Raw genomic sequence first — 27,110 nt, 5'->3', positions numbered from 1 at the left:
ACACACACACACATACAGGACTGATGATCTGATTGAAGTCTCTTCACAAAAGTGTTTCGCCGTGAGCCCGTTGGCGGCGGATGGTCATGCTATGACCCCTAACGAAATGAATAACTCGCACGTGACTAGCACATGAGAAAGTGCGCTACCATACCAGACGCATAAAATTTTCTACCGGGCACTGTATTTAGTGGTTCTTTCAGGTCATAGTGCATGCATCACGGCGCGAACAGCACCTAAATCTTTAGTGGGTGCAAGGTTCTACTCTAGGTATGCACTTGCATCTGTCGGGCATTGAAGCTGCAAGACTTGAATGGTAATGTTCAGGATACTTGGATTCAAGGACTGCTGCTTGAACTTAGAAAGTTTCACGAGCCTCATCATCATTGGCTTGCATTCTTCAAGGGAAATTGTCTATAAACCTATGTGAAGGGAGCAGCTCGACCAGCGCCATTCGTTCAGCTTTACATAGTACAGAATTGGTTGTTTCTTTTATCGGCCAAATCGCACAGGTTTACACCAAACAACAAATCAGAAGCGACAGCTCTAGCAAGGAGGTGCGAGAGCATACCAAAAGAGCCTGCTGCTGTCACCAATAAAACTTTTTTGAGCCGCAACATCGAGCCACTCAAGGGGAAGAGCGCGTTTCTAATATCTGCACAGAAGGCAGGGGTGGCATCACTACTGAAGGCAAGCATAAGGACCGGAGAGGGAAACAGCAGAGATCGAAGGATGCGCGCAAACCCCAACATCGTCGTGACGGGCACGCCCGGAGTGGGCAAGACAACGCACTGCGAGACGCTCGCCGAGCGCACGAGTCTCCGCCACGTTTCTGTCAACCAGATCGTTAAGGACAAGGGATGCCACGAAGGCTGGGATGAGGAGTACCAGAGCTGGATTGTGGATGAGGATAAGGTAATGAATTCACTTATTATCTTTCATTTCTTTCATTTAAAGTCTCCCCTCTGGCCTTGTATGCCTCATCATGAGTCTGAAAAAATGGAGTGTCGTTTTTTAGTAAGAAGAGTTTGGCGCAGCGGACACGATATCTAGATGATGATGGATTAGGGAAAGGGGAGCCATATCAAGACCGGCCTTTCATGCAATATGAAGCTAACTGATGATGGCATGGCTATGTAGCTCCTCGATGCCCTCGAAGACGAAGTCGCAGAAGGTGGTTGCATTATCGATTGGCATGCTTGCGATCTGTTTCCAGAACGATGGGTTGATCTTGTTGTCGTGCTAAGAGTAGACACGAGCACGCTGTACGACCGGTTGAAGTCAAGGTAAAGATCCCCTGCCCATTTCCCTTTCATCTATTAGAGTTTATTCTCGCCATGAAAAACATGGAAGTTTGCACTTTCAATCGATCCACCATTCCAAGCCTCATCTGGTTTAGGCATGATATATCACCACGGCTGGCATATTTTCACCTACCAAGGTAAAGGCTAACCAGACTGCGCACATGAAGGAAATACCCCGAGAAGAAATTACAAGAGAACCTGGACTCTGAAATCATGGATGTGCTACTACAAGAGGCACGCGACTCGTACGACGAGAACATCGTCGTCGAGCTCATGAGCAATACAACAGACGAAATGGACAGCAATGTGGATCGCATTGAGGCGTGGATCAAGCAGTGGAAGAAAGACAATCCGCCCGACGGCGGCGACGATGACAATGATGATAATGATGAAGAGGACGGGACCAGTTGAATATACGATTAGGTGGTATATTATTAACTTCCTAGCGTAACGGATAAAAAAAAGTGATCTGAATATTTAGGTTGACATGTGGTATCTCGAGCTGAGTTGAATTGAATACGTCCAATCATACGTTGCTGTTGGTTAAAAAGAGATTCAAACGACTCATCATTCACAATATCTTGATCTACTTTACTACGTTACATCTCAATCATTAGATGTGTATGCGAAAGTGTAAGGTTGTGAGGTCCTGGGAGACCATCTGCCTAGGCTGATTGATTATCCACGCCGAGAAGCTGAGCTAAAGGAAAACCTGCACTACCCACAACAACGGACCCCAAGTCTAGATAGCGCCTATGCAAGCATCCAGGGCCGAGAGAACAACTAGGTAAGCTTACCTACAGACAAATAGCTACCTAGGTAATAGGTAACGAAACTACCTAACTAATGCAAAGAATCAAGCCTCTGGGGAATTCGAATTCAGGGTCTGCCAAGCGAAGCGCGTACTATGGTCGGCAGACCCGAATTCGCAGCACAAGCGCAGCACACCGGATGTGTCACTGGCCTGCGGACGTTCAAAGCTTACAAATTCTACAACGCCTTGGGCGCAAGCGGAGTAGATTAGACGGTACGATGTGGATGACGGCGTCATGTATATATGCTAAGAGCGAACTGCGCATAGATTATAGATATAGATGAATATATATAAAGTCGCTTTGAATCCGATTATATGCAGTAAGATTATTCATCTCAACGATAATTACCAGGCAGGCTTGAAAAGTATCCATCCAGACAGACACACAAACTAACGAGGACTTATTTTATCGATACATCGCAGCCCAAATAAACCCACCACATCACCATTGATAACACAACTCACAAACCAACCCTCTCACACCTCTTCCCTCTCGTATATCCACGTCCAGATCAATTTCTCACTCCCGTCAGGAGGAAAAACAGAAAGAATCAACCATCGTTCTTTATAACCTATATCTAAAACGAAAAAAAAAAAAAGGGGGGGGAGGAGAAAACAATCATGTCGAAACCGCAAGAGGTAAACTTCATCACGGGCAACGCGAACAAGCTATCCGAGGTGCGCGCCATCCTCGAGCCCACCGGCATTGCCGTGCGCAACCAGGCCCTCGATCTGCCCGAGATCCAGGGCTCGCTCGAGGACGTGACGCGCGAGAAGTGCCGCGTCGCCGCCGACCTGGTGGGCGGACCCGTGCTCGTCGAGGATACCTGTCTCTGCTTCAACGCGCTGAACGGGTTACCTGGGCCGTACATGTATGTCTCTCCTGCCTTTCCCTTTCTTTTCTTTTCTTTTCTTTTATTTCTTTCTTTGTTCCCTCTTCTCTCTCCTCTCCCAACCAGGAGTCAGGAAAGCGAAAGACGGAAAAGAGAGAGAGAGAAAATAAAAATAAAAAAACGCGGCGTCTCAACTTGAATTGTGTGCTGTTTTCTTAACACGACAAAACAATAGAAAATGGTTCATGAAGTCCATCGGCCACGAGGGCCTCAACAACCTCCTCGTCGCGTACGACGACAAGTCAGCGCAGGCCGTCGCCACGTTTGGCTTCTGCGAGGGTCCGGGCCAGGAGGTGCTGCTGTTCCAAGGGCGCACGGATGTAAGGCTTTTCTTTTCCCTACCTCTTTTTTCTTTCATCCCCAAATTAAATCACATTCTCGGACTCCCATGTGGATTGCCCACTCCATTTCCAACATGATGCATGAAGAGGAAACGATCTGAGAAGGTCGCGGAGGACAACACCCCAGAATGCTAACGTGCCTTTCTACAGGGAAAGATAGTACCGGCGAGAGGCCCGACTCATTTCGGTATGTATGGTAAAGACACCTCATCCTGCTCACACCGCTCTCTATTCAGCGTTCTACATTCATATCTTATTGATAACGAACCGGGGAGCCGCGAACTAACCACATGAACACAGGCTGGGACGCAGTCTTCGAATACGAAGGAGAGACGTAAGTTTTCCATTCCTCCCCCCTTCCTTACGTTATATTACCATGGATATCGAAGATGAAAAGGGGGGAAAACCAAAGCTAATACGGAATGGCCACAGCTACGCGGAGATGGACAAGGCAAAGAAGAACAAGATCTCTCATCGCGGAAAGGCCCTCGATGCGTTACAGCAGTGGATGGCCAGTCGGGTCACGAAATAAGTTGAAAAGAAAAAAGAAAAGCAAAACTTGTCAACACGGCTTGATATCACTGTTAATTCGGTAAGGGACCTACCTAGTGAATAAACAATCAACTCTTATGCCATGGAATGAAATAAATAAAAAAATTGAGGATAATGAGGGTAGGGTTTAAATAGGTGAAATGGAAATAGATTAGATGTGGCGTCTACATCGGCGTTTAGAAAAGAGGGGGGAGAGGGGATATTATGAATTTAATAAAACCCTTACTTATTTTCCATTTAGATGCTGAATATCATCATCGAGTGAGGAACACAGATAGATGCTCACTCACAAATTCTTCTCATCTCCTGGTCGTAACACAGAGTATACAGAACCTCTTTGTTTGCTACGCTTTAGCGAAGTATATCAACGCCAGAGGGTGTGTATACCGGTGTATTTGGTCCAGGAATATCAGAATAGTCAATATGTAGGCTATGCAGGCTGTCTCTAAATCACATTTCTATGCACACTTTCATAACCGCGCCTCATGTCTTCAAGATGCCATAACTAGGTATGCATGCTATAAGCACCAGGCCTGTCAATTCCGAGAGGGATTACTTCTCGTTCAGATTTCATTTTCTCATGATGCTGTGACGGATCGTGTGGAGCCGTTTTGGTAAAGCTAAGGGCTTCACTCTGAGCTGACGTTGTCCACTCATCTGTTTTGAAGGTTGATGAATCTCTGTGTCCTTTATTGTGAGTGGTTTGTTTTCAACCTAGTGAGGTATTTGTCAGGTCAGTTATCAGGACTTGAAATTTAGCCGAGAAAATATAAGAAAAAAGCCTTTAGCCCTTGTCTAGTCGACGCGGACGAATCTCAAAACTTGATAGAACTGCTACTAAGGTGACGCCACAATAGAAGAGTCGACTGGAGTGAAATAAAAATCCTAACTTTCTGATGGCATGTATGGAGGTAAAAAGAGAAAAGAAAAAAGAAGGGTAATGCCGGGGGAGAAATGTAGAAAGAGGTATACGTAGTAACGTCAAGTCAATCCAAAACTTACCTCAAGAGCTCGAATTCCCGGTACTTCCTCAAGTAATTGTTTCCCCTACGGTACAATCTCAAGGCGCCATCGGGATTGCGGTGTATTATGCGGTTCCGGATCTTATGATTCCTATCAGTATCCCTCGCGCTGTTATCATGATGGGCAGCGGCAGTCTTTCCTGCAAGCCGGACCACGCCCTCCGGGTCGTGAAACATAGGATCAAAGACGAGCAGCTTGAGAGACCCGGAAGCACGGCGTTCAAGGCCCACTATGGTCAAGCTGTGGCCACGATGCTGGAAGTAGATGGGCGGTAACTCGGTGCAGCGGACTTTATCCCGCGAGTCAAAGGCAGCATTTTCGAAGTATTTCTGCACGGACGCGAAAAGTGCTGCTTCGGCTACACCTTCTTTGGGGGATTTGAATCCTTCTGCTTCGCAACTGCAATATCAGGGTTTCATCATTAGTACGTTGCTAACAGCAATAAGACGCAGATAGTATAGTCAGTGAGGAGTTGTGCTGGTGGTCGAACTTACGGAATTTGAAGGCTGATGAACATGGCTTGCGCCTATTCATGTTAATTTGGAGCGTTAGTAAAGTCTACCTATTGGGGATGCGCATTCATATGGAGCACTGAGTTATGACTATACCTCTGGAGTTCCAATATATTTCCTCGTTCCCTTCACACCGCCGGTTTCTATCCTACCCGAGGCGTTGATACCCATGTCCCATGCGCTCTCGATATAATCCTGTATCCGAAATATGCTCGGGATCCTCTCACCGAGAACCTCTGCGCCCTTGACACGAGCACCTACGATGTACGACGACAGCATTTGAATGTTGCGGTAGCCGCAAAAACCACCTAGTGGTCTCATCAGCACTGCGTTAGGAGTAAGCATGTAGGTGTAGAGTTTATACCTTCCCCTCGTAGCTTGGAGATGTGCTGCACAGCCGGGTGACATAAGTACGCGTACTCTGTCGAGGGGCTTTGCTCCAAAAGTCTCGCGAGTACTGGTATTATGCCTGATTTTATATATAAGCTTTCGTGTGACAGTTGCGAGCCGTTTGCGCGGTATGAAAAGTACATCTGGCAATAGGGGAATTGACAAACCTTCAGCACTCGTATATTTCCGCTTCCGAAGCAATGCAACAAGTGAATCTGGCATTTGATGCTCGTAGGCATGCTTACCCAGCTCGGAAACCTATATATTCAATATCAGCGAGTGATGAACTTTCAATACTTCACGATTTCACCAATATTTAGCAGAAGAGTGTTATGGGAGAAGAGTCTTACACCCAGGCGCTTCCGCAGCCCCTTCCCATCACCTGGTCTGTTTTCCCAGTCCGCCGGTTTCTTGAGATGTCTCCGATTGAATATCTTTTTCCACGCATCTACGGTGCTATCGTGGTTGACCGGCGGCCGTGCTCGCTCGCGTTCATATCCGTGAGTTGACTGAGCTATATCTTCCGGACTAGAGTATGGAGATCGATATTCCCGCCCATCGGTATTGCCGAGGACGGGCGTAGCATCAGCCGTGCCAGCATCAGAAGCCAGCTCATCATTTTCCTCTAATGCATGAAGATCTATGTGGTCTGCCAGTTCAGCTAGACTGATTTGCTCGAGACACCCATCGATAGGGCATTCCATAAAGAGTCCAACATCCTCATCGCTGCCTGCCTCCCGCCCCACAGGCCGACTCTCCTCAGTCCCGGATACACTTGGGCCGGAATCTGCCACAAATGGGGATTGTCCTTCGGAATGGGACTCTTCCATGTGCTTGAATAGTGTAAGTCCGGTAGCTCAGTATGCAGATTGCTGGGATAGGGAAATTGTGGGGAGACTCGGTGCGGGCCGCTTAACTTACAAGCAGTATGGTGTACTCTACATCTGTCTTGAAGCCGCACAGCGGGCAGGTCATGATATTTTTCGAGGACATTCCGACGTTGCAGTGGTAGTGGAAGTGTAACGCTTCTGAGACGGCAGTGATCTATTGTCCCTGTTGAATGATTGGCCCTCCAGATGCGGCGCTCAAATCGGTCGTGTTTATTCTTCCATAAGACGAAAAGAAGAACATCCAAGGAAGGACAATGCAGCTATGTAGAAACAAAGACGCTCATGTTCTCGCAAGGCAAACCAGCAAGCATCAAGCACCAAGTAGCGTTAGGCCAGCTTCCGAGGCGACGGACCTCGGGGAGGCACTCGGGGCTTGGTTACTGTCGTGGCATGTAGATAGTGGTGATGAGCTGCGTTGCCGATGTGTGTGTGTGAGTGTGGTAGGTTGGTGTTGGGTTGTTGTCTAAATGATGGGTTGACAGGGGTGATGTTAGTGATGATGTTAGTGAGGATCTACAGGAAAGCTCCAGTAGGTACATACCTACATACATATATACATACGTAGGTAGCTAGGAGGGGACAAAGGGATAAAAGCAAACCCAAGATCAGGTTGCAGATAGGACAGAAAAAATCAAGACAATGCCATTGGATTATGAGGCTTTCTTTCTAAGCGGTTTTCCTTTGGTGCTGTGGCCCGCCATTTCTTTTCCCCAGAGAGCTGTCCAGGGCGCAAATAACACAACGCACGCACCTACCTAGGTACCCCAAGTACTGTATCTAGGCCCTGTTGCTGGAAGCATCCAGCGCTTGGTTTGGGCTCTGGTTGCTCTATTCTTAGGCGCCGAACCACTGCACTGCTTCAGTAAGCTGTAAATGTCAGATATAAAATGAATGAAACTTGTGAAGCTTCGTGCTCCGGGGCCAACTAGGTTAGCAGATAACGTGGTTTATTTGTGACCTGAGTACAGAGTAACCAGGTACGTATTTGGGTCATTGGCAAGTTGACCGTGAAAGTCGAGATGGAACGAGCCTTTTGTTATCTTTCCTTAGGTACTCACCGCAAAGTCGTCAGCAGCTTGTTATAGCCAATTGATATCAGTCAGTATCTTTGCAGCAGCACTAGAAGCTACTGATTCGGGTCGCCGGAAGCCTGGCGCGTAAAATCAGCAGTCATGATTGGTAAACACATCGTGTGTATATGTGTGTGTGTATCGGTGAGCTACAAAGCCAGCGCTCCAAAATATCATTTATCATAAAATACCAATGCAAGATTGAGACACCTCAAAACCCCGAACTTTCCCTAGTGAATTATCTCCTTGGCTACATGGGGCAGCATCACATGCCCAAATCCCTACTTCTCCTCATATTGACGTGCCAGCCGACATCAAATAATACAGCAGAGAAAACAACTGAGTATATATACAATGCTCGGCGCCATACAACCGGCCGCATTCATGAGGCTGGAAAGGATGCAAGCGCAATAATGCTGATACAGCCAACCAATCGTTCTAAGGGAATAGACCAGCAAGAATATCCAGCATCTAGAAGTGCACCAACAAATGCAACCGCCCGCCCCAACATCCTCAATCATCAACCCGCAACGACGCCACGACTCCACGGGAAAATCATGTCCTGACCCTTTGCCCCCATGTAATCAAAGACATTAGGAACTAGAAACCCATCGTATATGCACTTCCTGTGTCTCACATATTCATGTGTATCCGTATACCTTTAATCTACGGCGTATACCCTTTTCATGATTCACCGTGTCTAACCATCCGTTCCCGACGTTTCTACCTCTCTCCTCTCTCATTTCAGACGTGTATAAGTCTGCTTCACATTATTTCGCACTTGCCGCCGTTTGCAGCTTCGTTGGGGTTTTGGGCCGTCTCGATCTGTGCGATCAAGAGTTCAAAGGCCTTGCCAACGTTCTCGTTGTAGCGCGCGCTAGCTTCGGTCCACGCACAGTTGAACTTCTCCGACAGCTTACGCCCATCGTCCTGGCTGACTTGTCGCTGTTCTGGCCGTAGATCACTCTTGTTACCCACAATGACGATCGGAACCCAGTCAGTACCCTGTGAGAAAAGGGGGGTATCATTAGGTTAGTCAGCCGCTCCTATGAAGTCAACCCTGGCGGGCCAATTGGTGGCATGAGATTGAATTTTAGATGAGTGGACAAGGATTGCTAGAGGTGAATGGAAAGAGGAGGGAGGGGACGAAAGAGAGGGCAATATCGTACAAGATGATTTAGGATCTTCTCGCGAATGACCTGTACCATCTCGAAGGATGGCAGGGATGAGACAGAGTAAACTAGCATGTAGCCATGGATACCGATGAAGTGCTTCGAGTTGAGAATGCTATATTCATCCTGGGTATAAGCCGCATTAGCACGCGTGGTTTTGTGTGGAAGAGGATCCAGCAGGATAGATGTATCGGTTCTGACGCACCTGTCCGGCAGTGTCGACAATCTCGGTGTTAAAGTCCTGGCCTCTATGCCGGATTACCTTGCTGAAGGTATTCTCGATAGTCGGGTAATAGCTCTCGACGAAATGGCCATCGACAAACTGGACGGCGAGGGAGGACTTGCCTGCATCACCAGCATTTCGTAGTTAGCGATGGTTGTGTCGCACCTATAGAATGTTGCGGTGGAGGGCAGGAGTTGAGGTTTGGGAGGGGGAGGGGGAGGGGGACGATGAGCAAGCATATGTATGCTATGGATAATACATACCGACAGACCTGCTGCCGACAATGGCGACTTTCCGTTGCTTGGCTGGCGGCGGCATTAGAATAGGGACTATAATCTGTAGGTGAGGTTCGGTTTGGTCGACTATGCAGCGGCAGCGATAGCAATCACTTGACCAGACTCGGGAGCAGCAGCAGTAACCCCAGGCCGAGGACGGAGGCAGGAGGGGTGGGATAGATAGAGGGGATAGAGAGATAAGCGCGGGGGTAAGAACGAGAGAGGGAGAGGGAGAGTAGAGAGAGAGAGAGGCTGTGCGGCGACGGGATATCAAGGTTTGTTAAGTGTTATGGATTAAGCTTGCTCATGCCCATGCCGCCCACCACAGCTGGTCGTCTTGTACGCTTGCCGATCGTTTCGCCCTGCTCGCTTGCAGTGCTCGTAGTCCTGGCACTACTTGAACTACTTGAACTACTACTGTAGGTGATCGAGCCGGACGCGTAGTTGATGACGTGCCACTGTTAACCAAGTTAATCACGGCTTGTCAATGTGCGATGGCAAAGCCGATAGTTTGGTGTACATAGGACCTACTATACCGGTATTTGGTCGCACGCTGGTTTTGGCTTGTGACGCAAAGAAACAGACCTGCCTGTGCCGCTGATACCCACGCGTCGCCCCTCTCTGCCTTGAAAGGTTTACCTAGGTGATACCTACAGTGCTGTATTTAGCACGCTCGCTCGCCTGTCATCGCTCAAGACCAATGGATCTCAAAGGCAACCTACCTATATATGTACTGTAGGTATACACTACAGTAGGTATGTACTTACAGGTAGGTACATGGGAGGTGGCAATAATCTAGAATCTAGTGGGTAGGCGGGTATGTAAATAGGTACATACATAGGTAGGTAGGTACATATGTAGGGCGCTGAATCATGGATAGTGGAATACTACCTTATGTACTTGATGCAGAGACGCCAAACCAGCTTCAAAGAATGTGACTGGATAAACTTGGAAGTCAGCTATAATTTACTCTATGGGTATTCTTACTTACATACCTACATAGTACCAACTACTCTTAAATATGGCCGTTTACCAATCGTGTTGATAGGTACCCTACTACGTACGTAGGTATTTAGGTAAGCCTACTACTACCGAGCTCTAGCTATGGGCTCCGTAGATCACATGCACAGTTCAACGCGTTTTTAGAGCAACCTCAAGTCAGAATCATGTATGCAAGGGCCCTCTGGTAGGCTCGGTCCATTTGGTTTTATTGTGGACGGGTATATGGCCCTAGCTATCTAATCCGTGCCCATGGGTATTTATTTGGATGTGGCTTTGTCGCCAATGCTTCTAACGTTAACTCATCGCACTGTCGCTTTCGTGTCCCTGGTGTGTGCCCGCGTGGAAGTGTAGAAATATGTCCTATAGTACATGTCTAATGTCTCGTTATCGTAAATATGTAGAAACATTGTCGTCCAAACGGGTCTCGTCGCAACTAAGCTGTGTATGGCGTGCAATAAGAGTGGCGTACGTCGGCTATCTAGTAACTAATAGCTGCTATTGCTACCTTTCCCGAGCGTCTAATCACGGGCGGCATGGTCCTCCAACTGTTGCACTAGTTGTTGAAGCCCTTCAACAAAACTTCCGTGAGGACGGTCGTCATCTTGGCTCTCGCTTATGGCGTTTTCGACTTGCTCATAATGAGCTATAAACTCTCGGATCGACCCAATCAAGGGGCCGATGCTCTTAGCCGAATGAATAGATATTAATTTCCGGCGAACTGGCCTGTGTAGTGCTAGATAACCAAGCAGTACCGATAAATAACCAAAGGCCACGTTGAGATGAGTCTTTTCCATAGAATCGGCCTAGTGTCGATTGGGTCAGTACACTGTTCCTAATTGTAATAATAGTTTACGCATAACTTACCTCGCCTGTTCGGCGGTGATTGTCTATGAAGAGCCGAATCAATTCATTTACGGGTTCTCGACCTTCATATTCACAATCATTCACCATCTGTCGGACTAGCTCACTATGCTCCGCAAAATTTATGAGGATTCCAAGTCGGAGAACAAGACTATCGAGAATTCCGTCCGCTCCCGTATCCTGGGAGATAAGGGCTAGGGCCTGGGTGAAGTTTCTTGAAATCGAGTCAGCCAAAGCTGGTAGCAATCCCTTTGAAGCAAAGACGTCAGGGGCGGCGAGATTATTGTTGGTGACGTTAATAGTGAGTTTAAGGATCAGATCATTTAATGCTTTTCCATCATGAGCTGGTGTTTGAAGCGACGTATAAAAAGCGTCGGCTATGAGCGGGAGGTATCCTATGGCCCATTCACCATTGCCGCGTCGAGTAGCCGTCATACTCACGGCATGGACATCTAACACAGAGAGCGCGCCGCAAAGCTCAACTGATCGCGCAGTCTGCGGATAGCCCCAGTACTCAGAATTGCTACTAGCATCGGAGAGCACCTCGAAAAGATGCTTTGTAACAGCATCTGTGACAATGCTTTGATCTCCACCAATGAGAACGTCTTGTGCAATGAGGAGTTGAAGACATTTGATGGCGAGATTTCTTGGCGAGATAAATGAAGGTCGCTCCCCATCCCAAATAGATAAGTCTCGAAGTATGCTTTCAATACCAATGATCGAGGTTTGGCTTCTCTTGGAAAGGTTAGTCTTCCGGTCTCTCGCTACCTTTTTTATGTCTTCACTGATGCTAAGGAGCCGAGCGAATGCTGAGCCAGCTTGCTCTGTGCGAAGCAATGAGACCAAGTGGGCGGATGAACCATTGGTAATAATCATAGCGAGCGAGGACAAGATGAGGTAGGTGCAAATAGCATCAGTTTCTTTGCCGATGTCTTTGAGCATGACGTTATCGACTCCGTGATCAAGACACTGTCGTATAAAAGACTTATCTCGCATTTTCTCGGTGACCTGCAACAAGGCTGCTCGACGAGACGATAGATTGGCACCAGGCTTGCCTATCTGGTCGACCATATCTTGCATGGCATCAGCCACGCGCGAATTGGCGCCGGCCTGCCGAAGTTCATGGATACCTCGTAGTTTAGAGCTAGGCGACTTGGATGATCCATCGTCAACATCATCGTAGTCAAACGACCCTGTGGCCGCCGTTGGCTTCTTAGGACTCCCAAGATCCAATCGTCTTCGCGAATACGAATCACTTGGCAGAGCCAAGGATTCTAATAGGTCATCCTCTTCTTCAAGCACCTTCCGCCCCTGCCCATAGGTAAATTTGAGCGCGCTGCTAGACCGTGTAAATGTTCTTGCGCCTGTGGCAGGCGCTATCCTGACTTTGGGTTTTGGAGTTTCCAGCGAGCTTTGGTTGTCTAGATCGTTCGCGCTACTTGATTGGCTGAACATAGCTTGGGACGAGGTATCTTGAGTATCACTGATGTCTTCGTCTATAGCTGTATCATCGCTGGACTCTTGTTCCACTAGAGCATCAATCAATCGTTTCCGTGGCTTTTTCGCGAGACTGTTACCTCGAGACTTATTAACCAACGCGCGTTGGCTTTGCTCCTGTGACATCGTACGAGACAGCGGGTTTGGTTGCTTCGCTTTTCCATCTAGATCTCGGGCAAGGTGTATAGGAATTGGATGTTGGTGTGGTATAGGTTGCTTCTGTACACTCTTGGTTGAAGGCAAATTCACGGGTGCCCGCCTGGGGACATGAGATGGTGGTTTCGCTACAGGCTTAGATACTCTTGGGGGCGTAGGTGTAGGCGGCGGGCTCGATAGTCGAGGCCCAATCGTGTCTCTGCTCATTGAATTGGGAGGAGAGTATTGCCGGGCGCTGGCGCCTTCCTTGTTCGTGACATCGGGCTGCGAGACACGCGAGCGACGAGGTTCTGGCGCAGATGGGGGTTCTTCGTCACTGACTGGTTGCGATTGTTCCCTGGATTGGTAAATCTGTGAGACTTTTCGCTTCCTATCAATGCTAGGGAGCCCTTGCGATGATGCGATTGTGTTTCGTGTGTCACGAGTTTCGTCTAGACTCTTGAAGCGCGCAGACGGTATTTTAGGTTTCGGCGCAGGAACGAGAGGCGAGCGGCGACTCTCCGTCACTGGTTTAGTCGCGACAACAGGTTCATCGTCGGACATAGATTCAGAAGCCGTGACTGGTGTAAAAACAGCCTTTGGTCGTCTCTTCTTCAAAGCCTTGCCATAGGTAGTGACTCGCTTTTGGCGTACCTGTACGCCACGTTCGAATTCGGCGACCATGATTAAGTAGTTGTAATGGCGATTTACTATTGGGTTCGAAACAGCGTTGCTAGATTTGAATGTCGGCAAAAGAAATAAAGGATAAGTTAGGAGTGCTTCATTTTTAAGAATTGTGTAGATGACCGGACACAGCCCGACCAGAGAGTGAGAGAGGTTGATGTCGGGTAATAGGATGTTGCTCCGGATGAGGATGGAGGATCAACAGAGCGCAATGGTGGAGACGCGATCAAAGAAGCGGGACAGCCTCTTTGAGAGTTTAAGGCAAGTGAATTAGCTAAGTAAATGCCAGCACACCGCCGACTGCTCAAAAAGTAAGCCAGAGACAGGTTGGGATTCTCTCAGACATACACATGCGCGTATATGTGTCGTATGCGACCAAAGTTGGAAAAGTCAAGGACTGTAGCATATCGGTGATAAGCTTGTATTGATGGTGTACGAGTAAGTCGATCTGGACAAGAAGCCAGTCCTGAGCAGTTGTGGCTGATGAGGGGGTAGTTACCTAGGTACCTGCAGCTAAAGATGTAACCTTAGGTACCTACTCTACCTACTGTAGTAAGGAGATACCTATGTAGCAGGTAGTACCGGTATCACCAAAATGCCGTTATGCACTTACCTATCTGAAGCAGCCATGAGCTACGGAAGAAGGATAACCCCCCGAACTGTGATTCATTTAAGTAACTTGCACCCCCTCACTGCAGGTACCTTTCCTACCTCATGCCAAGTTCCAGCTGACCTTGGGAATCTCCAACTGTCATTAGGCTCCTTCCAGGTAGCTAAAACTGACGATAAGAGTCCCTAGGTGGGTAGAGCAGGCAGGTGCTAGGTACCTAGCTGTGTACATACCATGGCGGGGTTAGTTAGCTTGACCCTGAGCCTCTATGTACGCAAGAATGTGAGCTAAGCAGGTACTTACTGGATGTACAGATATCTGCTACCTACCTACCTACATACTAGACTTTACAGTAGGTAGGTACTTCCCTACAAAACAAGCAGGACCGTGGAATGAAGATACTGCCTAGGAAAGACAGGTAACTATTCTTCTCACTCCTCATTTCGTCAGTCCCGGCCTACTTAGAACTGGTCCTTGTATGGCTGCGTTGTCTCTACTACTATTTCAACACCGTTGCATTCACTAAGCCAGCGCTGCGTGACCTTATCCCGAGTGTTGCACTACATATTCAGCTCTTCAGTCTTGGCGCTACTTTCACATACATACGCTTTTTGACGTTGGTTCAGATAGTGTGGTCAGAGGCCTTTTGGAGTGTAATTGTGCCAGATAATCGCTTCTGGGAACAACAGCTATACTAAACAGTCTTCAGACTCAACGCACGTCCTTCTGGTTGTTTCATCGTAGCCGGAAACCCACTCTCTAAATCGTTTCAATGGCATCAGCATCTGGAAACCGCCCTCACGTGGGACCTACACAAGTTGTAGGACCTGACTACCGATCTGAGAGCCAGCTACCGATTGCTACTGTCTCAACTGCGGTGAAATACGAGACTGTCACCACTTTGCCTCAAACTCCTCAGCTCATTGCGCTGCTCACGTGAGTGGTTTCCTCCTCTGGACTTCGAGGAATACCAGTCAAGCTCGACTTTTTCTGCTACTACCTTGCATGGATCTGCTTTCTGGCTGGACATCTATGAACATACCGAGTTCTAACGACGGCGGGTGTAGGAAAATACGCGATAAGAACACTGAACGTGCTGATTTCATCTTCTACTCGAATCGGATTATTCGTCTGCTCGTCGAAGAGGGACTCAACCACCTCCCAGTTGTCGAACATACTGTTACCACTCCCGTGGGTCGTAATTATGCTGGTCTCTTGTTTCAGGGAAAGATTTGCGGTGTGTCCATAATGAGGGCCGGTGAGGCCATGGAGCAGGGGCTGCGAGACTGCTGCCGGTCTGTAAGGATTGGTAAGATTCTGATTCAGCGTGATGAGGAGACTGCACAGCCCAAATTATTTTACGACAAACTGCCCGAGGACATCGCCGACCGATGGGTACTCCTACTCGACCCTATGTTCGCCACAGGTTAGTACCCTCGTTGCCCTGTTTCTTCACGAGCAGTGAACGCTAAGTTATATCAACTTGTAGGAGGCTCTGCCATTATGGCTGTTGAGGTCCTCAAGTCCCGAGGTGTCCCAGAGGAGCGAATACTCTTTCTCAATTTGATTGCCAGCCCCGAGGGGATCGCAAACTTTGCAACCAAGTTCCCGAGACTGAGAGTAGTTACTGCATTTGTTGACCAGGTATGTATTCCGATTTTGCTGATATCATTTGACTATCCACTAACGGGTTTACAGGGTCTTGATTCAAAGAAGTGAGTTTCAAAATAATCTGATGCCATCCGTTTTCACTGACAGCAGCCTAGCTATATTGTGCCTGGACTAGGCGACTTTGGTGACAGATTCTACACTATGTAGGGAGCCCTTACCACACCATCACATGCGCATGGGAGACACTATAGTATAGTTGCTGGGAAGAATTCATATTGGTGAGCCTGATACGTTTCATTCCTAGCTCATGCCATACCAGCAATCCATAGAATGGCCGGGAAATCCAGTATAGTACAGCCGCAACCTGCTGTAGAACTCCATTACTAGGCCTTCTTCTTGGCTCCATGTATATCCTGTAGTTAACAGAATATTGAGCGTTGATAATGGCTCGAGACGGTCGCATAGTAATTAATAGTCGTCGTCATCATCCCCTACGATACCCTCCCCTTCGTATCTGTGATCATCCTCATCATCATCAATCTCGCGATCCACTATAGGAGCTCTAGCGCTCGATCTCGTAAACGAAGCCGATCCGGTAGTTCTGTCATTTGCTGCCTCTTTCGCTACAGCATCTAAAAGATTGTTAGTAGTGTTTCTTCCTGCTGACCAGAGTCGCATAAGTCTTGAAACATACCTGCAGCATCAACCCACTCACTGTAAACATCAATAGCTTCCATGAGGGTGTGAATACCACACTGGAATTGCTGGCCACACACAGCACAAGACAAATGGCCCACGCCGGCCTTCTTGTCTAACTTGACATGTACGGACTTTTCGTGATTGCAGAACAGGCATGTAAACTCCTTCGCTAGGCCCTCGCGCTGTAGTTGTGTCGCATTAGCATGGAGACTTCGACTGCTATGGTCCGGGCGACTCAAGAACTCCGAGTTTCCTTGTGGCGTACCTTCTTGGGGCCCTGAGGCTTTCGCGAACTCTTCTTGCGTTTTCCCTACAGCAAACCATGGTCAGTCTACAATAATCCCAAAATGAAACTGTACTTTAACGGCTCACCATGGCAAATGCGTCGGCCTAGGGAGAGAATTTGTTGGTTTGCGGCACGAAGCGTGCAGAATGCAGAGTGTTTCGCGGAGGCGCAAGGTGAATCAAGCAAGCAAACAAAGTGCCCTTTTTGGTTTTTTTTTCTAAACCCAGAACTGCGTTGCTCGAAATGACGTAATGCGCCCCTGGTTGATGGACTTGATTCACGTTAAGTTGATTGCGAAAACTAAGGCCAGACACCCATTGCAGCCAAACATGCTGTTTAGACGAACACGCGACAGCTTTGAAATGGCATGCCTAGGATTCGGTGTGTTGGATGTTGTTCGTTTGCGCGTATCACAATCTATGGTTGGCGGGAGGTGAATACTAACTATAACTGGGCATTATCCCTGGCCTTAGGCGCTTTAATGACTTACTTACTTAAGTACCTACTTACCTCATCCCGAGACATGGAGTGCACTGCGCCACAGTTGAGCCACACAGCCTTGAAAACAGTGCTGCACATGGTACAGACCCAGTTGGTGACTCTGTGTGAATACCTACACAGTTTCACATTTTCAACCATTCCGGAGTTGGATGTCATTGGAGACAAGCTTCCAAAGCTTTCAGAGGTATGTTTTAGTATTTGGTGCCATCTACGTGCAAATGTGAGTGTAACAACACGTAATAAATAACTAAAGAAAAACATTAATAGAATCAGGTGACAGCGACATTTGAAACAAATATATGTGCCTTGATGGCAAAACAACTTCATAAAATTGCAGGAAGCTCTGGGATTACTAATCGTTCCTCGGCCCCTATTCCTTCATTCGCCAGATTCTTATCATATATTGACTATTATGCTTAGGTATTATATGAGCAGCCAACATCATATATACCACAAAATAGCTACACCAGTGCGGCGAGGGCGCAGGCGCGGGCGCGAGTGCGGACTGATACAGGTTGTATGCTATGCAATTTCGATATTGCTTCAAGACTCTGCTGTTTTCATACGGTTGGGGGAGTTCGGTGGCAAACGATAGCTCAATGGGGGATGGCTTAGGTCTTCCAGTCCGTCACGGAATAGACGGAGCACCTCATTCGGTAGCTTCCTGTCCAGCCTTGCAGTCATCGTCGCATTCGACATGCTAATCTTGGCAGAACTTATATTGGGTGTGCCTAGGACTTTCACGAGTGTACAGTCGCCATCGGCCACTACTGGAGTGTGCCTGACGATGCGTAGTATGGGTATTTGCCGGCAGCCTACCAACCCGCAGGGTAATTACATGGCGTATATATATCACACAATCACATTGGTGCTTGAATCTTCTATATCGCTGGATAATCAACCGGGTAATCAGGACTGAAGCTGATTTGCACACAATTTGCCGTGGACTACCTATATCGCCGTTTCCGTTAATCTGTTCGATCAGCCCTGGATGCTTCATTCCAGCTACGGCGAGTGACGTGATGACGCAACGATGAGCAGACGATAAGAGAGTGTAACATGGTCTAGATTCGAACTTGTACATATAACCCTCAAACGGGATAGGATGACCATTCGTCCCTATGTTTCTGCCTTCTGCAGATCTTCACCAGTCGCTATCTATTACCTAATCTTAGTACAGTTGAAGTAAACATATCACGAAGATGAAGTGGACTTCAGTGAGAGCTCTTGCTCTAGCTGTGCCTGTCCAAGCAGGACTCAGGTTCCAATGCAGTACTCTCACCCTTCAAAGACTGGGTACGCGAAGCATGACTTAAGCTCTTACTGTGTCGGGTGGCTACTGACACCGGAGGGTGAAATATAGACCCAGTCGTCCAGCCAGGCGCGAACCCATCTGCCCACCTCCACCATATTGTCGGTGGAAATGCGTTCAACGCTACTATGCTCGGCGATGTGGCCTCGAGGGCTACCTGCACGACCTGTGAGATGTCGGAGGACTTTTCCAACTATTGGACAGCGACTCTGTTTTTCAAGCACCCCACGAATGGTTCTTACCACCGTGTCCCTGTCATACCTGTCAACCCGGGCAACCTCGACGGCTATAGCGGAACTTCAGGCGGACTCACTGTCTACTACACCCAAACTGATCTTGTGCGGGATTCGATAGCAACAAACCCCGTGAAGACATTCCCACCGGTAGTTTCTCTCTGTATTTCTTACGGCTGAGGAATCGATCCACTGATAGAGGATAGGGTTTCCGAATGACCGTAGGCAGTCCGACTAATACTGGAACGCCACACACTGGGCTTCGATATCAGTGCCTCTCAGCCGGTGGTGGTAGAGGCCCTGAGATCGCAGATCTCCCCACATCTCCATGCGCCGGCGGTATCGTAAGTAGCGGTTTATGTCTTCTGTTTCCAGATTTTTGGTGACGTTTGAGGGACACCAGAAGTTCTTTTGGCAGGGCAGTGTTATGTCATGGAAACCTTTTGCAGACCGTGATAGATTCATGGAAATTACCTTGGATGGTGAATACTGACATTGGTTCTCTTTAGTTTGTTACCAACCACTTCCCTGCGTCAGTGCTGATTTGCTCATGTCGAATTCCGCCTACCTGACAGAGAGCTAATTGAATCTAGATGCTGGAACGGCAAGGACCTCGATAGCCCAGACCACCAATCGCACATGTATAACACCATTGTCTCTGATGGCTTCACAAATGCGCCTAAGTGCCCTGCGAGCCACCCAGTTAGGATGCCTCAAGTCACTTATGAGACTGTGTGGGACACTCGACAATTCAACTCAAGGTTTGTCTGACCCCTACCGCCTAGAAGGGTGAAGCAATGCAATATCCTAGGAACCTCAGGCTAACCTCAGCATAGTATGGATTCCAAATCTTCTCACACTCTATTCCCGCGAGGCTCTTGATTTCATATTACCTACGATCTCAGATATTAAGTTACACATTCACTTTATAGCTGTGAAGAAGATCTAACAATGGCGGTTCTTTATAGTGTGGCCATCGGGAACTCCGAACCCATTCGTCTGGAGTTTTGAGGGGGTCAACGGCAAGGGCACTCACGCAGATTACATGTTCGGATGGAAAGGGGACGCTCTGCAGCGCGCCATGAACAAGTCGGAGTGCTTTTACGACGGTTGCGGATCGATCACTAAGCAGCCCAGTATGTAACCACTGGCGCCTTTTTCTTCCCATTCTAGCTACTTAAAACTGTTACCTGGAAGAGCGATTACTGACTCCAGTGGTTGTAGTGGCTACTGCCAACAAGTGCACGGTCCCAGACATGGTGGGCGAGAAATTCGAAGGGTGTACGTATTTCTCTGTCTTCGGCTAATACCTTTGTATTCATACTGATATTCTATGATAGGGCTATCAAAACTTCCAGGTATGTAAGCGACGCAATTGTATGTGGGAGTTTCGACGTGATGGGAATTGATGGAGTGTTGGGAGGAGAGTTCGGATAATTATTAGATATTTATGCCTAGATTGAATTGTCACTTGTTTTAGTTGATTTCCTTATGTCCCGACTTCCTATTGGGACTAGGTAACACCCGTACGGGAAATCATGTTCAGTCGGTGAATATTAATGAGGTAGAAGTAATGGCAGGTGGTACCAGATATAGCAACTTCTTATCTGTGCTCGTCTCAGTTTTGAGGCCGGACCGCTTGGATCGGGGCGTGTGTTTAAATGCCTCCGCTTTTCGGCACCGCCTCCGAATGATTGCTTGAGTTTGACTACCGGGCTTTCTTGCACCCAACCTACATCGGTCGTTGCAGTCCGGTGTCGGTCGTAATACGAGCTCTCCGGTCTTTGAGTTTTCCTTAGCAAATCAATGTATTGAGTGGGACAATACATGCATACATGTACCTGTGTTGCCAATTTGTAGAGACGAGTATTGGCCCGGAGATTTGCACAATTGAAAGGGCGACATGCAAGATGAAGCGGTGACGAGAGACAAAAGGCTGCTAACATGGACACAGGTGGAGACAAACAGTTGTCAGGTCATGGGACGCATTTGATGTGTCACGAGATCTGTTGCCTTTTGATCAATTGTCACGGTGAGAAGAGAACATCCTCCCAAAGGTCTACCGCTCACATTCAATCACCTTGAACATGGTATCTATGCCTCTCTTTCAGCTCTGTTACCGATACATCACACTAGTTCAGGCTTATCATTGTAGCTGGCCGATACGCACATGTACCTGCCTATAATAGTGATAGTTTAGTCCAAGCATCATCGACCTCACCACATACAGTATGTAGTAGTATGTGTTCGTTCAACACCCGCAGGCTACTGTATCCGGGTATGTATTGATCGCGGAGTTCCCCGTGCATCGGTATCTTGGCTCTAGATATATATCTCTGTCTCTTCGTAGGCAGCTACAGAACGCCCAGACTGGCTCGACTGGTACATGTACCCGTGGACCTCCCCCAACGTACCGTATCTATGATATGCCTCTATCCACTATAAGCGCTGCCCCTCCCCCTCATCTCGTCCGCCTACCACGTACCGCCTATTTATTAAATAGGTAGTTCAGCTAGAGTGAAATACCAATCACCTCCTTCTGGTCATTATTTGCCTTACTTATGTCATTGGTAGGTACTATTGAAGTGATACCTAGGTAGGCCACATGCTGCGTTAAGAGCGCTGTCCTGCTGGAATGATAAGTGAAATTAGGAAATGCCAACGGATCCCGCGCTACTCCGGAAACAACTGGATCCTCGAAGATAGGAGAACCCAAAGTCTGCCCAAGGTTGATCGTAGTGTAGCGGGAACGTGTGCTCAAGCGTGCTGTGCCCCTGACTGTATTGTACTTATTGCTAGAACCTAACCTAAGTGAGATATATACTTCAGTTACTACTAGGTAGATAAACAGCCCTGCGGGGCTCTTTCATGGTGACAAGGACGTTAGACTTGATTACCTACCATCCTACCTACATCCCAAGTAGTACCTTACTGCCAGATCTGCCTGACCCAGGACAAGACAAGGCGAGGCAAACCGACCAAACAAGCAATATTGACCTACAGAGCCCAAGCTACCCATCTCAATTCCCTAGTCAACCTCTCGTGAGACTCTCTTCCGCCTCTTCCGCCGCCGCTTTCCCCTTCGATTTGCTCGTTAGTCCTGAAACCTCCTAAAGCTCCTAGTCATTCACTCAACAGTAGTTACGAGCAGCAATCTTCTGAATAGCTACGTAACCATCTGTCCTCGTCAGGGCCTTATTACTCTTGACATATCTGGCACGTCTGTTTGCTGGCCTCACTGAAAAGACCGCAACATGGCAAGCTCAGGATCGAGTGCGGGGGATGTTGGCCACGGTACCGCCGATATCCTTCAAGCTTTGAAAGCTATTCAGGAGAACCAGGCAAAGTTGGCTGCTGAGGTTGAGTCCCTCTCCCATAGGCTCGATACTGTTGTGCCATCTACAGTCAGCCCGACTTTGAATGGGAAGTCACCGCCCGAGAGCAGCCTCCCCGCAGAATCCTCATTGCCCCAGCCTGCGTTGGCCACGTCGTCAAAAGATGAGAGCTCTGCCGTGCGTAAGCAAGCAGAGAAAGCCGGGTTCACCTCTCGGATTATTCTCACGTGAGCCAGTCCCTTTGGGATATCCCATCTGAGTACATGATGCTGACCAGAACCAAGAACATATCCCAAGCAAATAGGCATAAACCCCATCCCCCTAAATTGGGGCGCGCCAGGCCCTGAAAGAGGCCCAGTAGTTGTTTCTAGGGCATCCTCTACCATTCGAAAACGCAATGGTGAGTCGATTCGGCGACTACATGTGACAATTCGCTAACAGCTTTCTTTTCCTATGATATAGCTATCGGAGGTAAGAATCTCACCTTCTCGAAACACGTAGCTGGTGTTCATGGGCAATTTACTGATTTCCTTAGCACATGGTGGCTCATATTCGATTTATTTTGCGCTTGCTGTTGCCAGTAAACAGCTTAACGTCAACCATAAGTAAGGCTGAGAAGGCGAATTTGAGTTAACAAAACGGCTAATTAGATCTCATTCTAAAGACCAGATTTCACAAATACCGAGCCAGCCGCGAATATTGGACCGTTTCCGCAATGGTCTGACAAGGACAAAATCGTAGCTATGGACCCGTGGGGCCATCTGGCTCCCTGGATGTACAAAGATATTATGCAGAAAGAGGACGGTAAGTTTCGCTGTATTATTAATCATCTTTGGATGTCAGAGCATTGCTGAGTTGAGCTGTACACAGTCGACATTCGGCCAACAATTGCCATTACTAAAGCACACATGAAGGTAAGTGACATGCACACAGTATCCCTAAGCAACGCCGTACTAAGACGAGTAGCTTCCGGAACTAGAAGACAGTGTCCGAAGTGGTAGATTGTAAGACATGCATGACTGCAGACTTTAGCCTTACATACTCACCAGACTTTAGAGTACCCGATGGGAAAGTTTGTCTGAATAAGGCAGGAGAGCTTGCTGTGACGAAATTTGCCGTTGAGCCGGTAAGTTTGCTTGTGAAATCTCTCTCATTCTAAGTAACTCAACTCACTATTTGTAGGTCTGGTACTTGCCAGGAGTAGCAGAACGATTCGGCATTGGTACGTTAAGCTTGAAGACTCCGTCGCCGCTGTACACTGCATCACTAACTGGACATCGCATGGTACAGATGAAGCTGTTCTTCGTCGCTCCCTCTTTGAGCACACTGGTGGTAGCTATCCTGAGGTGCGTAAGCCGCGAACTTTTGAGGTATCTGTATCTCACAAGAGTAGCTTATTACCCGTGGCGATATCAAAGTCTTCCTCCCTCCGATTGGTATGCCAGCTTCTCGATCTCAGAACGAACAATCTAGTGCTTACCATTTTTTAGGCGGGCTGACGGTCTACTGCTTCGGAGACCCGGCGAAGATGTCAGACGAGAACGTGAGATTATCCTTGCGAATCCACGACGAGGTAAATACGTCAAATCTACAAGTACACTAGTTGTGACTGTCTGACTGGGGATGTAGTGTAACGGCAGTGACGTATTTGGATCGGACATCTGTACTTGCAGGCCTTACCTAATTTTTGGTATCGAGGAGGCTGTCAAAGAAGCTCAGAATGGCGGCAGCGGAGTTGTCATCTACTTCAGAAAGGAGGGGCGAGCTCTAGGCGAAGTGACAAAAGTGAGTACATGATAGGTCTGGCGGCTAGGTATCCGGGTTTTCATTTTGCTAACGGAATGATGCACAGTATCGTAAGTGGTGAATCAATGTTTAGCCACACAACGTTCGGGTGATTTTTAACCACTCCCATTAGTTGTGTATAATGCCCGGAAGCGCGGTGAAGATCGCGCTTCGGACTATTTCAAGCGAACCGAGAACATTGCCGGAGTCAAGGACATGAGATTTCAAGCGCTCATGCCCGACATCCTTCATTGGCTCGGTATCAAAAAGATTGACAGAATGCTGAGCATGAGCAAGTGAGTCGATACATTGGAAACGAAACAAAGGGTCGTGTGTTGTGTAACTAACAGCTGCTACCCACCCAGCATGAAGCATGATGCTATTGTCGGACAAGGGTACGAAGCTTATCTGTTCAACCTCCGCATACGACTCTACGGAGACTAATAGATGATAGTATTCCCATCCACGAACGGGTAGAGCTACCCGAAGAGTTGATCCCAGCAGATTCGCGGGTCGAGATAGATGCAAAGATCACTGCCGGTATGCCCCAAACGTCGCTGATCGTCTGTTCACAGAGGACAAAGGTTGTTGACAGGCTGTAGGGTATTTCACGACGGGACACCGGATGACCGAAGAAGAACTTCAGGCGGTTCAGGGACGGATGTGGGAAGAGTAAGTGTTCTCGACCATCCACTAAGCTTAGCAGCTTCGTATTGACCAGCACTATCAGCATCGATCACTGAGAGAGGGGCCAATGGGCTTTCGAGTTGGCTGGGTTCTTTTACGCCGATGACCGATGACCGTTGCAGTGGCTAGTGCACGCTACGGGTGGTTGGCATACCATAGCATACTTCGTATGTATGTAGGCATGCGAGCAGGTAGTGGGCAGCAGGGATTGTGCCTCATTACATGCATGGCGCCGCTAGAAATCAGATGGCTTCTTTGCTTGGTGAATTAAGAGATCGCCGCATTCTGGCCACATACTGACCACACTGCCTATCTGGGATCGTCAACGCATTGCAGGTTTACATTGCCTCTCGGAGGCATGTCTTGTCTATGTTCAAATCTCCAAACCCCAAATGGCCGTGTGACTGTTCTACTTACCGTATGTCTGTTGTGATATAGGACCTAGGTAGGCACTATAGTAGCTGATGGCGAATTGGTTTGTAAGTAGCGAGCCCATCCTGTTGTGGCATTCCGGGGATAACAGACCGGTCGGTAACACCGGAATCTTGTGCTTCGCGTATCGCGTCGCTCTGCCGGTACTTAAGAGTAGTACCATCCAATGTCTCACGGTGTCTCATGGTGGTGGTGGTGGCGAACCGAGGCGATGCACAAATCTCCAATGGCATGTTCGTTTCGCGTCTTTTCGGCCCTCGACATTGAAGAGCGGGATTGGTGATGGCAACCAAGCTACCACATCGGCAGTGGCTACTACCTCCACGTACTACCGGTAGCATACGAAGTAATGACGCGAGAATCATTAGATAGCAATTGGCGTAGGTAGTGTACATGGCAGCTCTGTGGTCAGCAATTGGTACGACTGTAAACGTCACCGGCGAGTCAGCGAGTCCCTTGGGAAGAAAACAGGACTTGACGAGCAGCGCTCGGATGTATTCATCCCATACTATAATTGTGCCCCCAATGTATTCCTCCCTATCACCCACTCCATCACAATCAGTCACTCTGTGGAAACCCAATTGTATGCATGAAACCGCGCACGCGACGAGCGGCATTTCGCGGTAACTGGCTGCTTCTCCAAGTGTTGCTGCACGCCTTCGCCTTGTAGTCGCTCCCCCGCGCGTCAAGATCACGATGAATGGTCAACTTCCAATGTAACAGACAGGTACTATGTAAGCTGACGAGGATGCCTGGACCACTTTCCCTCTTTCTCGTAGGTCTCCCCGGCACTAGACATGCCATCTACACTACTGGATGTATAGAGTTAGTAGGGATGTAAGTGTTGTAGTTGTTGTTGGTGGTGGTAGTGGTGGTGGTGGTGATGTTCCCATGAACCAACCATGGTGTTGCTCTACTAGTACTAAGTAGTAGGTAGGTTGTGTGAGACTTGTAGCAGCAGCAGCAGCAGCAGCACATACAGAGCAAATCATAGGCCAATTGGACTTCCGATCTTGTGTGTTGTGGGTTACGTTGCCTGAAGTTGCTAGAACTGGAGGAGTAAAGATGTGCGCTAAGCCAACGGGCCAGAGCTTACACCACGCTACATTCTGCTGCATCCTGGCGGCGCTCGAAGGCTAGAAACAGTAGGTAACTCATGAAATAATTTCACTGATACTGGTGATTCACTACCTACATGTAAATGTGATGGACATACCTATGCGTACATGTAAAGGGCCAAAAGCTGGTTAGTAACAGGGTTACATAGGTTTACACCAGAGTTCTGAAAACAACATCTTAGGTAATACCAGTGTCTTAAGTAGCGAGCAGAGCATAGAGCTGAGGTTACAGTTACGGGGTGTGCAACTACATGGAGCACATACGAAGTACCGGTATACTCTCTCGACTCTGTATGAAATGCCATGATGCTACCTAGTTTCCTGGTATCCACAACCTCCCGCAGCACAAAACTCACAATACATAAATAAAGTCCTTGGAAGTTGCTATATAGTAATATCCACCTGTTAGTACTACCGATTAAATCAAATCTATATTAGTAGCAACAGTATAGACCAGGCAGCGTAGAATATATAGTGCCTTAAGGTGGCATCACACACTCCCTCCCAACTGCGCTCCACCACACCACCAGGAGAAATAAATTGAGGAGAGGTGTGTTGTACGTGGTATAGTACATGTATGGATATGGGCGTATGGGCGGTGGCCAGTTGGCGCAGGTAGCGAGGAGGGGTGTGGGTTGATGGAGGTCTTGGGGCTGTCTTGGTCGTGCCTTGGTCTTGTCTTGGGTCTCTCTGGTCGATTCTTTAGGGCGGTGCAAGACGGCCCAACCAAGTTTACCTACTTGGAGAACCCATGCCGCTTCCAACGCCCAAAACGGGGTGGATGTCGACTAACGGGCGGGATCCAGGAACCAACCACGCCCAAGGGCCAGCACATCAACCCCATCTAGACTTGACATGTGGCA

At 48.2% G+C, this 27,110-nt stretch overlaps 11 protein-coding genes across 11 annotated transcripts; 5 read left to right on the top strand and 6 right to left on the bottom strand.

Moving 5' to 3' along the window:
* Positions 1 to 192: 192 nt before the first annotated feature.
* On the top strand, positions 193 to 2,144 carry F5B22DRAFT_629809 (AAA domain-containing protein). Its single transcript, XM_047976499.1, has 3 exons — positions 193 to 915; positions 1,141 to 1,286; positions 1,472 to 2,144. The coding sequence occupies exons 1-3, from the start codon at positions 733 to 735 to the stop codon at positions 1,713 to 1,715; spliced, it is 573 nt and encodes a 190-aa protein (XP_047825182.1). The 5' UTR covers positions 193 to 732; the 3' UTR covers positions 1,716 to 2,144.
* A 471-nt stretch (positions 2,145 to 2,615) lies between these two features.
* Positions 2,616 to 3,996, top strand: F5B22DRAFT_556664 (inosine triphosphate pyrophosphatase-like protein). Its single transcript, XM_047973001.1, has 5 exons — positions 2,616 to 2,990; positions 3,187 to 3,331; positions 3,503 to 3,539; positions 3,653 to 3,686; positions 3,785 to 3,996. Exons 1-5 carry the CDS (start codon positions 2,740 to 2,742, stop codon positions 3,882 to 3,884), a joined length of 567 nt encoding a protein of 188 aa, XP_047825181.1. The 5' UTR covers positions 2,616 to 2,739; the 3' UTR covers positions 3,885 to 3,996.
* A 906-nt stretch (positions 3,997 to 4,902) lies between these two features.
* Positions 4,903 to 6,822, bottom strand: F5B22DRAFT_652201 (peptidase family C78-domain-containing protein; the record flags this gene model as incomplete). Its single annotated transcript, XM_047979572.1, has 7 exons — positions 4,903 to 5,326; positions 5,422 to 5,453; positions 5,536 to 5,747; positions 5,804 to 5,908; positions 5,997 to 6,087; positions 6,180 to 6,662; positions 6,751 to 6,822. The coding sequence occupies 7 exons, from the start codon at positions 6,820 to 6,822 to the stop codon at positions 4,903 to 4,905; spliced, it is 1,419 nt and encodes a 472-aa protein (XP_047825180.1).
* A 1,632-nt stretch (positions 6,823 to 8,454) lies between these two features.
* On the bottom strand, positions 8,455 to 9,781 carry F5B22DRAFT_556710 (rheb small monomeric GTPase RhbA). Its single transcript, XM_047973003.1, has 4 exons — positions 9,448 to 9,781; positions 9,167 to 9,306; positions 8,959 to 9,087; positions 8,455 to 8,794 (listed from the first exon to the last, which is right to left on the bottom strand). Exons 1-4 carry the CDS (start codon positions 9,500 to 9,502, stop codon positions 8,555 to 8,557), a joined length of 564 nt encoding a protein of 187 aa, XP_047825179.1. The 5' UTR covers positions 9,503 to 9,781; the 3' UTR covers positions 8,455 to 8,554.
* Positions 9,782 to 10,626: 845 nt separating this feature from the next.
* F5B22DRAFT_555911 (wings apart-like protein regulation of heterochromatin-domain-containing protein) lies at positions 10,627 to 13,935 on the bottom strand. The gene is made up of 2 exons (XM_047972998.1): positions 11,326 to 13,935; positions 10,627 to 11,264 (listed from the first exon to the last, which is right to left on the bottom strand). Exons 1-2 carry the CDS (start codon positions 13,636 to 13,638, stop codon positions 10,980 to 10,982), a joined length of 2,598 nt encoding a protein of 865 aa, XP_047825178.1. The 5' UTR covers positions 13,639 to 13,935; the 3' UTR covers positions 10,627 to 10,979.
* Positions 13,936 to 14,729: 794 nt separating this feature from the next.
* F5B22DRAFT_556392 (uracil phosphoribosyltransferase-domain-containing protein) lies at positions 14,730 to 16,197 on the top strand. Its single transcript, XM_047972999.1, has 4 exons — positions 14,730 to 15,184; positions 15,316 to 15,674; positions 15,738 to 15,963; positions 16,015 to 16,197. Exons 1-4 carry the CDS (start codon positions 15,021 to 15,023, stop codon positions 16,064 to 16,066), a joined length of 801 nt encoding a protein of 266 aa, XP_047825177.1. The 5' UTR covers positions 14,730 to 15,020; the 3' UTR covers positions 16,067 to 16,197.
* F5B22DRAFT_629750 (Elf1-domain-containing protein) lies at positions 15,871 to 17,463 on the bottom strand. Its single transcript, XM_047976498.1, has 5 exons — positions 17,433 to 17,463; positions 16,931 to 17,377; positions 16,824 to 16,868; positions 16,554 to 16,740; positions 15,871 to 16,491 (listed from the first exon to the last, which is right to left on the bottom strand). The coding sequence occupies exons 2-5, from the start codon at positions 16,931 to 16,933 to the stop codon at positions 16,328 to 16,330; spliced, it is 399 nt and encodes a 132-aa protein (XP_047825176.1). The 5' UTR covers positions 16,934 to 17,377; positions 17,433 to 17,463; the 3' UTR covers positions 15,871 to 16,327.
* A 1,084-nt stretch (positions 17,464 to 18,547) lies between these two features.
* F5B22DRAFT_652196 (uncharacterized protein) lies at positions 18,548 to 20,256 on the top strand (the record flags this gene model as incomplete). The annotated part of the gene is made up of 9 exons (XM_047979571.1): positions 18,548 to 18,641; positions 18,709 to 19,040; positions 19,097 to 19,234; positions 19,400 to 19,422; positions 19,484 to 19,655; positions 19,727 to 19,802; positions 19,859 to 20,026; positions 20,115 to 20,171; positions 20,231 to 20,256. The coding sequence occupies 9 exons, from the start codon at positions 18,548 to 18,550 to the stop codon at positions 20,254 to 20,256; spliced, it is 1,086 nt and encodes a 361-aa protein (XP_047825175.1).
* Positions 20,257 to 22,144: 1,888 nt separating this feature from the next.
* Positions 22,145 to 25,059, top strand: F5B22DRAFT_662140 (GTP cyclohydrolase N terminal-domain-containing protein; the record flags this gene model as incomplete). The annotated part of the gene is made up of 18 exons (XM_047980420.1): positions 22,145 to 22,452; positions 22,510 to 22,625; positions 22,688 to 22,696; positions 22,761 to 22,830; positions 22,890 to 23,029; positions 23,096 to 23,139; positions 23,192 to 23,229; positions 23,282 to 23,351; positions 23,408 to 23,447; positions 23,516 to 23,571; positions 23,619 to 23,661; positions 23,716 to 23,798; positions 23,855 to 24,014; positions 24,144 to 24,306; positions 24,376 to 24,405; positions 24,465 to 24,550; positions 24,613 to 24,682; positions 24,741 to 25,059. 18 exons carry the CDS (start codon positions 22,145 to 22,147, stop codon positions 24,751 to 24,753), a joined length of 1,539 nt encoding a protein of 512 aa, XP_047825174.1. The 3' UTR covers positions 24,754 to 25,059.
* On the bottom strand, positions 24,741 to 26,177 carry F5B22DRAFT_629721 (uncharacterized protein). The gene is made up of 2 exons (XM_047976497.1): positions 25,115 to 26,177; positions 24,741 to 25,006 (listed from the first exon to the last, which is right to left on the bottom strand). The coding sequence occupies exon 1, from the start codon at positions 25,744 to 25,746 to the stop codon at positions 25,150 to 25,152; it is 597 nt and encodes a 198-aa protein (XP_047825173.1). The 5' UTR covers positions 25,747 to 26,177; the 3' UTR covers positions 24,741 to 25,006; positions 25,115 to 25,149.
* F5B22DRAFT_555853 (uncharacterized protein) lies at positions 25,843 to 26,298 on the bottom strand. Its single transcript, XM_047972997.1, has one exon. The coding sequence runs from the start codon at positions 26,245 to 26,247 to the stop codon at positions 25,939 to 25,941; it is 309 nt and encodes a 102-aa protein (XP_047825172.1). The 5' UTR covers positions 26,248 to 26,298; the 3' UTR covers positions 25,843 to 25,938.
* Between the last annotated feature and the right edge of the window lie 812 nt (positions 26,299 to 27,110).

The sequence above is a fragment of the Xylaria bambusicola genome, assembly GCF_022495145.1.
Source record: "Xylaria bambusicola strain CBS 139988 unplaced genomic scaffold F5B22scaffold_84, whole genome shotgun sequence".
Classification (NCBI taxonomy): Eukaryota; Fungi; Ascomycota; class Sordariomycetes; order Xylariales; family Xylariaceae; genus Xylaria; species Xylaria bambusicola.
Note: the sequence above shows the minus strand (reverse complement) of the source record. Positions and strands in the feature narration are given on the sequence as shown.